The sequence below is a fragment of the Euprymna scolopes genome, chromosome 5 (genome assembly GCF_053919585.1).
Source record: "Euprymna scolopes isolate OS-2025 chromosome 5, ASM5391958v1, whole genome shotgun sequence".
Classification (NCBI taxonomy): Eukaryota; Metazoa; Mollusca; class Cephalopoda; order Sepiida; family Sepiolidae; genus Euprymna; species Euprymna scolopes.
The window spans coordinates 28,226,239-28,243,436 of NC_136486.1; the positions used below are offsets into that span (position 1 = coordinate 28,226,239).

The 17,198-nt window shown below is 35.2% G+C and overlaps 1 protein-coding gene across 1 annotated transcript; it reads right to left on the bottom strand.

Annotated features, from left to right (window-relative positions):
• Positions 1-421: 421 nt before the first annotated feature.
• Positions 422-3,940, bottom strand: LOC145276569 (EPM2A-interacting protein 1-like). Its single transcript, XM_080127765.1, has 2 exons — positions 3,922-3,940; positions 422-927 (listed from the first exon to the last, which is right to left on the bottom strand). Exons 1-2 carry the CDS (start codon positions 3,938-3,940, stop codon positions 422-424), a joined length of 525 nt encoding a protein of 174 aa, XP_079983891.1.
• Between the last annotated feature and the right edge of the window lie 13,258 nt (positions 3,941-17,198).

The following is a 17,198-nucleotide window of genomic DNA, read 5'->3' on the forward strand; positions in this document are numbered from 1 at the left end:
AACCTTGTTTGAAGAATAAAAGCAATTCTTAAATAACTGTTTAAAGAGATTAAAAATATCTTATTAATTAATGTTTTGGAATAAAATATTTAAAAAGATACATATAAAGTAACTCAAAGGACAAAAATTAATTCATATATTAAAGAAGAAACTTCACTTTAAAAATAAAGTAACTCAATTTAAAGAGGAAAACATTTGTATTGATATTTTAAAGCAGTAATTTCATATGAAATATATTTATTTGAAAAACAAAATAGCTCAGCAACTGAGCAACAGAAGGATCAAAATGACTCAGTGAGAATGATGCAACTGACTGCAATCATTTACCAGTTTGTTGAAATTAGGTGTCAAGTTGCTTGTACTGATTCTTAACACTGACTGAAGATTTAAATCTGTGAAAAGTGATCTGTTCTTTGACTTGTTAATTTTCAATATGGAAAAGTCTGCTCACATAAGTTGAAGCAAATAACACAAACATCTTCCTTGCAAGATTTTTCAGATTTTTAAACTTTTCTGGGTGCAGAGATGCATAAAATTCGACTAGTGGTTTATTTTCAAAGAGCCTTTTTAAAGAGTTGTCGGCTTGCAAATCAATAAGATCTACCTGTAGTTCTTCGGCAGCTGTTTCAACGTCACATGCAAAAGGCGAGCCGAGCAAATCAAACTGTCCTTCAATTGCCTTGAAATCATCAAATCTGATAAATTCCTCTTTTAGAACCATCAAGTGGGAACTGTATTTGTCTGATAATGCTTGTGTAACAGCTCGTGTTTTCAACAGAGGAAAATGAACAATGTTTTGCTCTTTAAGCTGCTTGACAAAAAGTTTAAGTTTCAATTGAAACGCTTTCACTTCAACAAACAATTCATGAGCAAATACACTTTTGCGTTGTAGTTTTGTATTTAACTCACTCAGCTTTTGCAATATGTCTACAATGAAAAATCACAAACCCATTCGTCACACTCCATTTCTTTTAAAAAGTCACAAGGAATTTCTTTCATGTTAAAAAACATGACAACCTCTGCTTTAACGTCCCATATTCTCTTCAGTACTTTCCCCACACTTAACCATCGGATATTTATGTGATACAGCACATCAGTAAAATCTGCTTCGATATCTTACAAGAACCATTGGAAGTGCCTGTGTTTCAGTCCCCGTGCTCTTAAGTTCACTGCACGCACTACTGGATCCATAACATGTTTGAGTTTCAAAGATGATTTACAAAGGCTTTCTTGATGTATGATGCAGTAAAAAGACAACACTGTGCGATGGAAAAATCTTTGATTTTTTTTTTATTCTTCAAGGTCACAGTGTTTACCTCTGAGTGAAGGAGCGCCATCAGTTGTAATACTTGCCAGTTTATCCAGGCTTAACCTAGACCTGATTAGACTGCTAATGATACTGTTGTATAAATCGTTTCCAGTGGCTGTGTTTTTGAGAGACTCCATGGATAGCAATTCTTCTGTAATTTCAAAGTTTTTGTCAATTCAAAAATGGATAAGCATCGAAAATTTCACGAAAATCTGACCATTAGTTGATTTTTGCTAGATTTATTAAACGGATATGTTTTCCATGCTTACTACGGGGAACGTTATTTTAAAGCGCCAATTATGTAAACACGATTTTCGTCTCGCAATTTCATTATTTTCGTACGATGAAAATTTTTTTTTAATTATTACTGGTTTATTTTGCCCTTTTAAATGGTGCAAAAGTTATATTGATAATAACTTATAATAAAGTTACATCGTGTTACATATGAGGGGGGGGGGTAATTTTGGAGGTGCCTACGGAACTTCTAATTTCGTTCCAGTGCTAAAAATAATTTTCTAATTGAACACGCGACCAAGAAATCGTACGAAAATAAGAAAATGAATATCAATCCATGTTTGAATTTATTCACAGATAACTAAAAAACAATGTTTTGAATAAACAACTTGTGATTTTATTTTCAGAAATGAGAATTATAAACGACAAATTATATATATATATATATATATATATATATATATATATATATATATATATATATATATATATATATAGAGAGAGAGAGAGAGAGAGAGAGAGAGAGAGAGGAAACGAACATTTTTTGGGGTTTGTATTACTGTACACAGATTCGAAAAAGTTGTCAAAAAACAAATATATAACAAATAAATCTTATCAAAGGCAAGGTAAGTTACTTGCCTACCGAACTGGATATGTTTTTAGTGTTTTTATTTAATGTAACATGTTTATTCAGCTCGAAAAACTGTTTACCGATGTATTGGAAAATTAAAAATGGCGCCCGACTCTCTTTGACACGGTAAGTTTGGAAAAAGGAGTTAAAAATAAAAAAAACTAAACAAAATACCGTTAAAAACCCACGGTGTCAAAGAGAGAGTCGGGCGCCATTTTTAATTTTCCAATACATCGGTAAACACTGTATGTTTTCCGAGCTGAATAAACATGTTACATTAAATAAAACACTAAAAGCATATCCAGTTAGGTGGAAAAGTAACTTATCTTGCCTTTGATAACATTTATTTGTTATATATTTCTTGACAATTTTTTCGAATCTGTGTACAGTAATACAAACCCCATTTTTTAAACGAAAACAGTTTTTAGTTTTAACGGGAATAATATTTTTTTTTATCGTTATTAACATGAAAATGGGATTTATAAATTTGAAATTATTGATATTTGTTAAATTAACGGGAAATGAAGCCATTTTTGATTGGTATTAACATGAAACGATATGATTTATAAATTTATTTTAAATTATTGTTTTTTTTTATATTTTTATTCGATAAATTATTTTTTCGCTGAATTGACTTATTTCACGCATTCGTAGTTTTTAACAAAAAAAAAAAAAAAAAAAAAAATCAGTAAACCAGAACGAAATTAGAAGTTCCGTTCCATTTTTGTGACAACCGAAAAACATAGCGTGCTTATCCATATTTATCATAATGTTCACACAATTTACGAAAATAAAAAAAAGTAAAATGAGTACTTCAAAATATAGTTATCGAAAACAAAAAACTTAGAAATCGCATGAAACAAATCGAAGATTCGATTGGTATTCACACATTTTTGCACTATTTTTTTAAAACCCCACAAAATGTTATTTTATAAACTTTTTGCATATATTGAATTAATTTTTGATCATTTATAGAAAAATGGAAAACAAGATTAAGTTTTTTTTTAAATATTCTATAAATCAGTTAATTTATTTTAATCAGTAATGTACAAAATTGACTAATATATATATATATATATATATATATATATATATATATATATATATATATATATATATATATATAGGCGTCCTGTAAAATTAAAAATTTTAGATATTATTTCAATTAAGATATTTTGAACAAGTAAATACTAAACAAAATATTTGACAAAACGGGTCAATATTGATTACATTTTAAAAAAATATTTTGCTTGAGTTTGCATAAAACCCTCTTATTGATATTCTAAAAAGTTTGACTTACGAAATTATATGAGAATTTAAATTTACTAAATTTTTGTAACAAATTAGCATAATTACAGATGCAAACAAAATAATTAGTCAATATTTTAGCTTACTAAAATGCTTGGCAATGAATTTATAAGATGTCCTTTCTTTGGAAATTCTAAATATGAACAGTTTAGTGTCTTTTAGGAGTAATGGAGATGAAAGAGAGAGAGAGAGAGAGAGAGAGAGAGAGAGAGAGAGAGAGAGAGAGAGAGAGAGAGAGAGAGAGAGTTTGCTAAGACTTGACCGGTCGGTCGGCTGTACCCCAGACAACAAGCGTCAGATTTATGGTCCCCACAATATTTTTAGTACATCAAAATAATTTATTGCCTGTTTTCGGCCAAGCAAAAGTTTTGGGCACGGCAAATAAAAAAGGATCCAATAAAGCTCTGGCAGACTAGCTGGGAACCAAGTGTAAACTTACCAGTCCCCATAAAAGTCATTTTTTTAATGTGTAAATCATAAGGTTTCTTTGTTTCTTTTACTTTATTTGTTTTTCTTCAGAAATTTAGTTAGATTGTTAACGAAGGTATTTTTTCATCTCCAAATTTTCATTCTTTGCAAGGGTCTGCCCGTACTTGTATCCGGCAGTCCGCACAGCTATGAGAAAACCACAATTCAATATTCAGTACTTGGAGGGCCGCATGAATTCCTTTGGCAGGCCGCATACGGCCCGCGGGCCGTAGTTTGCTCACTCCTATTTTAAGCGAACATAAACAGGCTCGAAGATCTTTAGACACAATACTAGTGTGGAATGAATTAATCAGAACACATTCGGCGGTAGTACTTCAACGTCGCACGCAGTGCCCAAGAAATTAACAAATACAACATAAATAAAAAAATCCGGGTCGACATTTTTTCTTTTTTAACAAACACATTTATTAATGTTACTCTCCCGTCCTTCACTGCTACATGCCCATCTCAACCGGTTACATTTCTCTTTCTTCTGAACGCACGCCGGCAACAGCCTGCCAAATTTCGCCTTCATTTTTACACATGTCTCCTTCGGTGTCAACTTTTTTCTTTTCTGACCACGTGGTTCCTTTTTTCTTTTTTTCTTTTGCGCCAGCTCGGACACACCAATTTGCATACGCATTCAAACGTTGCCCCTGCTGCTAATACAATTACTTGCTATCCATCCTTCTCTGCTGCTAATATTTTCATATGCGCTCATATGCGTTATGTTACAGTACTTGTGAAACGAGCACAGGGATGCAACCAATGTGACAGAGAATGTAGTCTTGTCGAAAGTGCCGGTTCTATTAGATTAGAAATTTTTAAGAGGATGAGGTTGTTGGTTAGTGAACTAGTGTAAATGTGGCAACACCACTCCATGCACAGGCGAAGCGGTTAACTATTTATAACAATGACTATTTGGACGTACGCTTAAATATGATATTTTAATTTATGCAGATTACGTAATTATTATTATAAAATCAACCCTGTATTGAATATTATATATTACGAGGGATAATTTACCCGGTGGACTAATTCGCAAAACAAATAAAAAAAATAATAATGATAATGTCGTTCATCAAATTCCACCCGTGTTTGTTGACAATATCACGTCAGCTGATATTTGGGCTTGGCGATCTTCAGATTAGTCTTTCTTCTCTTATAGATAAGAAGGAAGAATTTTTACATGGGAATATTTTACATTACATCGGCTAAAGTTACACTGGTATAACGTAAAATATTACCCTATAAAAGTTCGGTTTTCCTGCACTTTAGTGCCCGTTTTTTTTCATGAATCTCGCTCGGCAACTGAAACCACTGGATTATAACGAGCGAACCGAAGTAAAAAAAAAAAAAAAAAGAAAAAAAAAAAGAAAAAAACGAAAGAAAAATAAACAGAAAGAAAATAAAACAAAAACCTACCGTAATGAGTTCATAATTTTTACTGTTTTATTTATATTTTATCGGTTACGCTTCGTTGTTTCAAGATGCACTTTCGACGACATGTTTTACACCCCCTCAACGTTGTCAGCAGCGGATTTTCCTGACAAAACGCGAAGACCGTTTCTGGAGATTTACAACTAAATTCAAGCCTGGAATGATCCCCCCCCTTTTTTTTTTGCTTGAAGAAACGCAACGATACTCTGCACTTTCTTTTCTCTCCTTCTTTTGTTTTTCTTCCAATTTTTACCGTCTGCTAGTTCATGTCTCTTTTTGCTCGCTCGTTATAATCCGGCGGTTTCCATAGTTCGCAGGCCGTTGCCGAGCGAAACTCACGGAAAATCGGGCACTAAAGTTCAGAAGTACCAAAAATTCATTTTTTTTTTATCTATAAAAGAATGAAGAATATTTTAAAGATCTATTTTTTTTTTTCGATTTTCGATTCTTATCGGATGAATTTCTGTGCAAAACATATCTAAGATCATTGTCCGAAATATAAATTACCTTTGTGTGAAATGTGCAAAAGATAGGCTCAACCGTTTCGGAACCTATGAGGAAAGAACTCTCTCTCTCCCACACACACACACACGCGCACACACACACACACACACACACACACACACACACACACACACAGTGACTTTTATGTAATAGCAGAGGTAGAGATAGAGATAGTAAATCTAGCAGAGATGTAAACCTACCATTTTTGCTTGTTTCTGCAAGTAAATGAAATCCTGATATTGAAGTCGACACATTTTCTTTAATCGTCCCCCCCCCCAAAAAAAAACAAAAACAAAAAAAAATGAATAAAAAAGAAAATATGTTTAATGTTTCTCATGGTTTTCTTTCTTTCATTCTTCTTTTCTTTTCTTAACTTCTGATTCTGTTTCTGCCTTTATCTTCAACTTTGGACTATTATTCCGATCTCTGTTGTTCTTAACACAGCGTTCCGGACAATTAACGTAGTTTCCTTTGAAATGCCATCTTATACGTTTGACTTGGGTTTCATCCCACCCGTGTTTTTCCCTTGCATGTTAACGTTTTTGCAGATTGGTGAAGGATTATGACCATTAAAATCCATACGGGGGTAAAAAAGTCTTGTTGCCAAAATAATAAGATTTTCAATTTTAATTTAAAACTAGCTGACTTACATGTAAAATATTACAACTAGCATAATAGGATGGTTTGCCTGGGAGAGTGACTTGATGCATGCCCGTGTCATGGGGACGTTTTTAAAGAGCAGCTATGTCTTGGATACGACACACCAGCTCCCCGATAAAACGATAGGCACATCTACTTTAGATCAAGAGGTTAATATGACGTCCAATTAACGGGTCTTCTGTTAAGGTTTTGACATCCTAGGCGTCATTAGTGATAGGGTCTATCAGCTGAAAAGTGCACACTGTATAAAATAAACCAACAATACATTAAAAATAAAAATAAAAATAGAAATTTATTAGTAGGGAGCCCGACGTTGCCCCGGATTGAATGATGATCAAGGAATATTTCACACTTCCAATATTTTAAACGTTTCTGAATTTTTTTTTTTTTTTTTAGATATTCGTATCTTGAGTGTGATTTTCACAACGTTTCGGTCGATGTAACCTCCGACCTTCTTCACGTGTATCTTGTCGAACGCAGGAATGTTTCTGTTGAATTCGGGAATTTGGACGGAATTTCGAGCGGTACCCTTATTTACTTCATGGGGGTAGTGTGTTCTTGTTCCGTCAGCAATGACTGGTAATTCGCAATTGTATTTTTTGGTCACCCACACTGAGGATTGAACCTTCAACCTTCAGGAGAATATCACTTTTCACAATTGATTTTACCAAGTACTCTAACCACTGCGCCACGGGTCCTTGTGGAAAATCACACTCAAGATGTGAACAGTAGTCTGATGAATCCAATATTTTTGTCATCGAAATCGGTGAAATCGACCATTATACAATCAAATCGATTGAATGCCTGCTCTAGTCGGAGATCTACTGCAATGTAGTGTTCTATTTAGGACCCCCACTCCGCTGTGTACTGGGAGGAAGCTTCACATGCCTCCCTACAATGACTTAGTCTGCAATACATTGTAGCCTACATTGCACTGTAGAGAACCTGCTGTTGATTTTATAAAATTATTTTTATATATAATGGCTTGAATAAAATTTTTAATTATAAAAAGTCAAGTATCATGGTGCAATTGCGCTCTAAACAGAAACATTCATTTCGAATGCGGCCCTGTCTTATCCTACCTATTGTCCTTCTAATTGTGTGGTGATAAAACTTTTCAGTTTTCTTTAAGCAAAGTTCCAAACGCTTGCTGCGGGCCTGTCAGACTAAAATCAAACATCATAAAAAAGTATCCATACAGAATATTCCACAAATATATATTTTTTAATTTAAAAATATCTTAATAGTAAAAAAGAAAACTTTTGGGAATATTCTCTATTAGGTACGTTTTTATGATGTTTAATTTTAGTCTGACAGGCCCGCAGCAAGCGTTGAGGACTTTGCTTGAAGAAAGCCAACTTCTCAAATACACTTGTAATGTTATGCTGTATAAAGGTGTTAATTTTAGTCCAAATCGGACTGTTCTTTCTTTAATCAGATTTTTTTCAATTTCGATACTTGTCGGAGACATTCCGATAAACAACCTATTTAAGACCACTCCCAGACGCATAAAATATATTTGTGTGAAATTTCAAACAAATCAACCAAGCCATTCCGGGATCCATAGAGGACGAACCCCTACACCCCACCCCTACCTCACACATATCCACAACTCCTCCCCATACACAAAGTGATTTTTATATATAAGTATAAGCTTCTAATATTAAAGGCGCATTTAAATTCGATAGTTGAGGTACGAGATCCGTTGCCGACAGGCTCCCAATTTCAACTGATTTACAAATCTTCCCTCGTGGCAAAAAACAAACAAAACAAAAGCAAAAAAAAAAAAAAAAAAAACGAGAGAGAGAGAGAGAGAGAGAGAGAGAGAGAGAGAGAGAGAGAGAGAGAGAGAGAGAGTACATATTAAAACAAAGATACTAACTACACTATGATCGTCTTCAAATCCAACATAAACAAGTTCTTGATAAGCCGTCCTCTTAAGTAATCCAATTTACTAAATTTCCACTGACGATTACTAGGATATTCTCCCATTGACTACCGTACACTCATTAACCCTTATCCTTGAATGACATTCGTGTCTTGATAAGTGGTGACTTCTTTGTAAAACGAAAAAATAATATTGTCAGTAACTTTAATCGTCTCTTCTGAAATTCAACCTTTGGGTAACCAGTGTCAGTCCTTATTCATCCGACCCTTTTCAACCCTCCTTCGTTGTTTTTTTTTTTTTTTTTTTTTTTCAACCAACTGTCAGCCTGATTCAAACGAAGGGTTGCTGTATTTGGAATGTTTTGATAACACTCCCCCCCCCCCAACTTTACTTGTTTCCCCAAAAGGACAAGGCAGGTCGGGTACAAATACAGTAAACATGTTATATACAAAGAAACGAATGAGATATTTCCAATGAATAATTGTATGTTAGTGTGAGACTACCCCCCACGCCGCTAAAAAATTGTGGCAGGTAAGCCGTTTTATCGGCCGAAAACGGACGTAGGTCCCCGAAAAAAAACTAACTTTATTTAAATACCTCAAAAGTGGGCCTATATTTCTGACAAAGGAGCAAATCTGTCACCTAACTGGAATGAAGAATGGGGATTATTAAATCAAAATAGGGGAGGGGATAATGACAAAAACTAAAATGGAGGTCTTATGACGTCATGCATACTCTAGCTAAGTTAAATTTAGAAAAAAAAAAACAACAAAAAACAAAAAACAAAAAATTGGAAAATTCTATTTATAGGTATTTATTTATTTGCTTCCCCACTGAGAAAATTAGGCGCAAGGCCGTTTTTTAGTGTGGGGAGGAAAAAACAAGCTCCCCCTAGGGGGCACTCTGGCAGGGTCCAAAATTAGCAATTGTCTGATATGAAGGGTTTCCCCCACATTGACCAAACTAATTGACTTGACGAATCAGATGTAACCACACTCTGTTACTAACCAATCAGAAACTGGAATAACTCCATAAAGTATACGGAATCTTTTAGAATTCCTGTACATAACTAGTCGCCTTTGCATGGAAAGTAACTCTGCTGTTTGTCTTTGCAATCTTTTATAATTCAAAACTTCTTTCCATTTCTACTGTCATTTTGTTTGGAACAACATTTTTGATTTGTTCCAAAACTAAAGTGACTTATAACTCAATATTTAACTTCGGTTGTCTAACAATCATCCATTTTATACCGGCCAAGCTCAACGTCGCTTAACTTTGGTAATCTAACAGAAATCGGTGCTTCAATGTAATTATGTTGTATAAAAGCTTATATTCTGTACAAATGAAAACAACAAAAAAGAAAAAAAAAATCCCCAAAACATGTTACTTATGAGAATTCGTCTTGGGATATTTTCCTGATTCATGTTCTTGGGATGTTGGCTACCAATACGCATTTCAACTTGTGCCCCCCCCCCGAAAACGCTCAACATTATTCTCGCTACTTAATTTACTGAGATAGGAAATTACATATCGGCATTTTGGAGGTTCCATTTTTAGGGGTACCATTTTGGGAGGTAGACTTTTTGTTATGTAATAGGTCGAACACAAGAGAGCATTTGTTAGTTGTTTATTCGTCTCTATCTATCTATCTATCTATCTACCTATCTAACTGGAGAGATGGACGGGAGATGAATATGAATACTATTTATAAAAAACTGTCAAAATATAACAAAGCTATAAAAAACTGTCAAAATATAACAAAGCTAGATCATAGACAAGTTTACCGGAAGTAGCTGGTCAGCTGATCGGATCTACATGTATGTTACGTGGATCAGGTTAGCTGGAGATAATAGAGTCGGAATTTGGACGTAAAGAAGAACGGACGGTTTGACAAGTCGTCCCCCTTTTCTCTAGGGAGGGAGCTGACGTATGTGAAAATAGAGATCTAGAATTAACCACGCAAGCAAAGACATTCACTTTCCATTCTTCTGCGGTCGACACCTGGAAAGTGAATAAAAACTATATAAAACGAACTAGCGGTCTTGGAAGTGAATGAATATTCGTCTAAACAGGTTCCAGCCTTCCCTCCAAGAACAAGATGAATTCCGGGTGGACAAGTTTAACGACGCATGAAACTAAGGTATGTTCAAAATACATGTAACACACACACACACACACACACACACACACACACACACACACACACACACACACACACACACACACACACATACCCCCCCCCCCGCATATGAACAAATAGATATGAATATATCATAAATAGACAGCAACAACATAATTCTAGGATTGAACTAGTGAAGAAGCGCCGATAGACATTTAGGACACGTATACACATCAGGATGCTATGGTACTCACAATATAACGAACACCTTTTTGATACACCTTTTTAGAACTCCATTATATAACATTTTGAGGAAAGCCGATTTTAGTGAAAACATTTTTGAGAAGAAGAATGTCACATGATAAACACAAGCAAAAATAATGAGTGTATATACGCGTGCGTGTGTGTGTGTGTGTGTGTGTGTGTGCGCGTGTGCGTTTGTTTCCTATGAACTCGGAAACGGCCGGGCTGTTTTTTTTTTTAAATTTCACACGAAGGTACTTGATGTGTCTGGGAGTGTTCTTACGTAGGGTTTATATTGGAATACGTCTGATAAGTATCAAAAACAGATAATCGAAAAAATCCGATTAAAGAATGAAGTTCGATTTTGACCAAAGTTAACACTTTTATACAACCTAACATCACAAGTGCATTTCGGAAATTTTATCACCGCACAAGCAGAAAGGCGCAGCCTATAAAACCAACTGTATATTCTTTTATATAACAGAGACGTGTTCAAAATTAATATTTCTGTTTAGAGCACAACTGAACAATGATATTTGACTTTTGCATTTTAAACTTTAAGTGAAGCCTTTATTTACAGATAATTTTATAAAATCAACATTACATTCTCTACAGTGCAATGTAGAATACAATGTATTGTAGACTAAGTCACTGCAGGTAGACATGTGGAGCTTCCTCTCGGTACACTGTGGAGAAGATTTGATTAAAAAATGGAGGATTTGACTGATTTTAATTGCAATAAAAGTATGGGAGGAAGGAATATTTGTTGATCCCCATTCAATCCCGGACAACGTCAGATTACCCTGCTGTTAAATTCATAAAAATATATTTTTATATATTTTTAAAAGTGAGAGTTTACACAGATATAACAAACATAAAATGTTTGTTAATATTTCTTAAGAGTTCTTGTAAAACAAGATGCATCTTTTAGCTGAGATATTAATTTAGGAGTGATGAATACCAGTGCATTCAAATATATAAATTTATTAACTCTCCTAACTTTATAAAGGTAGACATGAGATAAAACCTGATTGTTCTTGCTCAGATCAGTTCTTCAAACTTAGAGACAAACAAACAAACAAACAAACAAACAAACAAACAAACAAAAAACATGTAAATTATGAGAATTCGTCTTGTTGGGATACTTTCCTGATTTGTGTTGTTGGAACGAAATTGTATCACACAACTCGTCTAGGGATTTACATCCTCAGCCTTAACAGAGATTAGACCATTCCTATAATAATCCGGCCCCTGTTGATTTTGCAGTAGGAGTTAAGTTCTGTGCAGTTCTAGGAGGCCCACTCTCCCAGACCTTGCCTTCTCCCTTTGAGAAGGAGTTAGTTTATAACTAATCGCATGAGGTGACCTTACCGGGGAATGCACTTTTTGCAGGTCAGAGTGACCCTTCCTGGGGATGCTGACTTTTCAATCACACATTCCGACCCTGGTGTCTAAGTTATTGCAGTGGGAGAGAACTAACCAATCATATTACACAACTCGTCACCAATGTTGTTACCCAATACTAACCTCCTATCTCATTTAGATTTATCTGATTTGTCACAACACAGCAACACATTTCAACTTGTGGCCTTCCAGAAAACGGTCAACGTTATTCTCTCAGCTTATTTTCGAAACTAATTTGGTTGGTTGGTTGGTTTTATCAACCCTTTTCAGGTTATTTAATGCCGAATCCAGTGATTTTGAAGAACAATTTTTTAATAGAGTATATTTGTTTTTTTTAAAAGTCGGTTTCTATTTAAATCATAGTTGGGACCCTAACAGGTACTACCAGTCCGGGTCAGAGTGGACCTGGGAGCAATGGCAATTAAAGGGTGGCTCCACACTCTCCAAAGCCCGCAAGCTGGGGCCTCACCATCGGATATAGTTTGAGGTCATATCCAAGACCGAAACTAATTTGTCTTTGAGATCATGTGTCATCTGATATATCCTCTTTATATTGCTACTTGAAAGCTTAAGTATCTTCGACCTGAGAAGACTTACACTATGTCTGCGTACTACTACTGGTGATACTACTACTACTACTACTACTACTACTACTACTACATGTACACAATTTTTTACATATCCCGCTATTTTATTAAATCAAAATGAATCCAGTCAACTACACCAATCTCGATGTAAGCATGACCCTTGTAATAATCCAACCACAAAACTATGTTTGTTAAAGTAGAAAATATCCACTTTGTCATAGCCGCCATAACTGAGATAACAAATTGCGTATCGACGTTAATACCCCCGCCCCCAATCCTCAATTATATTTTATGGCAGATTTTTTTTTTTAAGGGAGGGGGTAAAAATAATAATTTGCTTGTAACAATTTGTTTAATCATTAACAAACTAGACTTTTTAACTCATTAAAAACAGACAAAAGTTATAGCCCGTTGACTTAGAACGAGTGCTTTATGCCAAATTGATGGTTGAATATGGTTAACTTTGTGATCATTTTTGCATTAAATACTAATCCCTATAAATCCCTAACTGTGCATCGAAAAGATAGCATAATACTTAATTCGCTGCACCTTGTGATAACAAAGGTTGATACAGAATTTCAGCCATCGATTCAGTAGTTTTCAAGAAAACATCTAGAGTAAATGAAGTATTGTGTTGACTAATCCCTATTAATCCCTACATGTGAAACAAATGAATACCATAATACTTAGTTTGCTGCACCTTATAACAAACGTCTATACAAAATTTCAGCAAGATTGGCTCAGTAGTTTCTGAGAGAAGGTGGAACGAGCAGATAAAGAGAAATAAAATATGGATACTAAAATCAAACTGTTTTCCAACTTTTCAGCATAAAATTATCATAACCTCATTTCTTGATTATTCTGACTCAACCTTTTCAAATTGTTTCTAAAATTTATTATAGAAATCACGTTTTTGATAATAGTGCTCCTCTACTTCTGATTTCAATTTGAGATCTTTCTGTCAGCTGTCATCTTAAACCTGAAAATGTAATATCTTAACCGTTTCAGAATCAACATATGGTTTTAGTGCTGACCACCAAGCAGTGTGGAAAATGAATTCTTAAATTAAATACTCAATAATATTTTGCATGCTAACACGTAAATAATGTCAATTAGATTAGTCTATAATCCAATTGAACTCAGTCAAAAAACCCCAAAAAACAAAACAAAACAAAACATAAAAACAATAAAAAAGCAAAATAAATAAATAAATAAATAAATAAATAAAAACAACACTAGAACACAGTATCCAGGCTACTGTGAAGAAGCTAGGCTCCCTCTACCACACTAGAAAAATTATCCACACTTGAGATTATGTTATATCGTTACAAAGCCATCATGCATGGATATTGTTGCCACATGGGATCTGGTGCATCAACCACTAGTCATTCTTTATTGGACAGAACCCTCCTCACCACAAAAAAGAGTTTCCTGTAGAAACGATTAATCGGAAATGGAATCGTGAATAGGAAAATCAAAACTTTTTGGGGTATCGGAATCGGTATTAAAATCAGAAAAAAAAAACGTGCATATTTTCCAATCTCAAAAACGATTCCTTTAATTATCCTTTTTATTTGATTAAAAAAAATCTTCTACTGCTGCTGGTAGTAACGATAAAATAATAAATATTTGTTGATTTGAACTTCCAGTAAAACTAAAACCTATAGATCGCCCTCCCTCAAAAGTGTGGTTTTACGTTTGAGAAAATATAGATGTATTTAAGGCGTGGTTTTACGTTTGAGAAAATATAGATGAATTTAAGGCGTGGTTTTACGTTTGAGAAAATATAGATGAATTTAAGGCGTGGTTTTACGTTTGAGAAAATATAGATGAATTTAAGGCGTGGTTTTACTGGTAATTGGGACAAAAAACAAACATGGTATAGTTAAATGTTTAGAGATTTATAAAGAATCAAAATCGGAATCGGTAATTGTATCAGAATTGGAAATTTAGCACAGAATCGGTAATTGTATCGGAATCAGGAAAAATAGTGGAATCTAATAGGCCCCACACTATCAATCAAGCTCCAACCTCTGTCCCATCGTTTCATCCTTGTGCTTCTTTTAGAAATACTTCAATGCAATGTGCTCCGAAAGACTTGTAGCACTGGTGCTCCTCAATGTAAACCTCCTCGCTCGACTAATCCAAAAAGCTGAATAATTGCACACATCTACTATAGAGGTCACCAGATGCTGGCGAGTCTTTTTTTTTTTTTTTACATGGGGGTCACCACTTATCAAGGCCTGGAGGTCACTCAGGGATAAGGGTTATTGCGTGTACAGTAATCAATGAGATAGTATTGTAGTAATCATTAGTATTGGAGATTTGATAGAGTGTCTTACTTAAGGGGGCGGTTTGTCAGGAATTTGTTTATGTTGGATTTGAAGACATTCAAGTTGTAGTCAGGTGGGAAACAGGCGAACGGAAGAGAGTTCCACAATCGTGCACTTCTGAGAAAGAAGCTCTGCTCATAGAATCTATGTTTGGATTTAGGCACAGATAAAGAGTGGGGAAAATTATTGACAGTAGTTTCAGCCAGACGGGTGTTTCTCGTGAAAGATTGGCGAGGGGGGACGAGAGATTGGGGCTCAGACGAGCACTTGCCATAGAAATAACGAAAAACAAAGACAGGCTCGCAACATCTCTTCTGTGGGAGAGAGGCTGCAGGGAAGAGAAAAGGGCATCCTCCACTAAACCACAAAGTCTATTTTGTACTCTGTCAAGGCAGGATAGGCTGTTTTTAGCAGCTCCTGTCCAGATGTGGCAGCAGTACTTCATCCTTGGACGTACTTGGCTTTTATACAGATAGAGAATTGCATCAGTAGTGAGATATCTTCTGGAGCGGTAGAAGGATCCCACCATTTTTCCAACGTCCTTGCCAACAGACCTGATGTACATGTTCCATTTCAGATCAGAAATAAAGGTCAAACCCAGAAGCTTGTCAAAACAAGACGAGGGCCATCCATTTCAATTGATGGCAGATGGGGATCAGAGCGTTGATGATGTAAAGATAGAAGCTTGGTTTTAGATGCATTAAAAGTTACCAGCTACCTCTTCCTCCACTGTACCACGTGCTCAAGATCAGAGGAGAGAAAATTAGAGAGAACTTTGTCATTCACGGCCTTTGATGTGTTGCCATAGATGGTCGTGTCATTAGCATAGATGTCAACGAATGATTAAGTATGTCAGGGCCAGTTGCTTTACTGGAATCAAGGTTCTTGTTAGCTTAGCGATCTCACGCACAGATATTTGTATGTTGCATAGCGTGTTGTCTGTTATAGTCTTCTACTCTGAAAGTTTCTTCCCTCGAACTGTTATACATTGGAATTCTCTCTATATACCCTGCTCCCCTGACTGTTTGCTTTGGTTTGATAGGTGTTTTACGGCCCATCGCCCACTTTAAACTCATTTTAAGGCCAAACAGTTTTTATTTTACAAAGAAGTCACCACTTATAAAGGCTGGGAGGCCACTCAATGATAAGGGTTAGTGAGCGTACGGTAGTCAAAGTGACAATATTGTTGTAATCGTTAGTAGTGGAAATTTGGTAAATTGGATTGCTTAAAGAGACGGTTCTTCAAGAATTTGTTTATATTGGACTTAAAGACGACCAGATTATAGTCAGCTGGAAAGCAGGCAAATGGAAGAGAATTCCACAGGCGTGAAGTTCTAAGAAAGAAGCTTTGTTCATGGAATCTACGTTTAGGATAAGGCACAGATAAGAGTGGAGGAAATTATTGATAGTGGTTTCAGAGAGACGAGTGCTTTTCGTGAAAGTTTGGCAAGGGGTATCATAGATTGGAGCTAAGTCAAGTACTGAAAATAACGATAGAGCAGAGACAGGCTTGTTGCTTTTTGTAATTGGTTTTATTGAATATGGTACAGTATTTTATTGTTTTATTTTGTTTGTTTATATAACTCCGAAACAATTGATGTACGTGGTAATACTGGATGTTTAAACTTGTTCCAATTGAGGGATTTCCTTCGATCGCCAAACCACCAGAATCTAAGCCATTGTTGAAGTGCTTTGTTTTCTGTTGGCTGAGGTATGGTTGTGTATAGTTCTAGAAAGTCTCGAATTTTTCTTCTTAGTCTTTGAGAAGAGTTTAGTTTATTGCCAATCACCTAAGGCACCGCTACCGAGGAATGTCGATGGGGCTGTCCAGGCATTTTTGAGTGCTTTTCCTTTTGAATACTGGCTTTTTTCTTGATCATGTATCACATCTTTCTGTTGTGGAAGAAAGATAAATAACCTGAACACTTGAACGAGAGAGAGAGAGAGAGAGAGAGAGAGAGAGAGAGAGAGAGAGAGAGAGATCACCCCGTTCACTCTAGAGAGACAATGGATAACTCCTGTAAGGATGTTTACATGGGAAGTCTATTGTGAAGTAAGGGTTAGAATAAA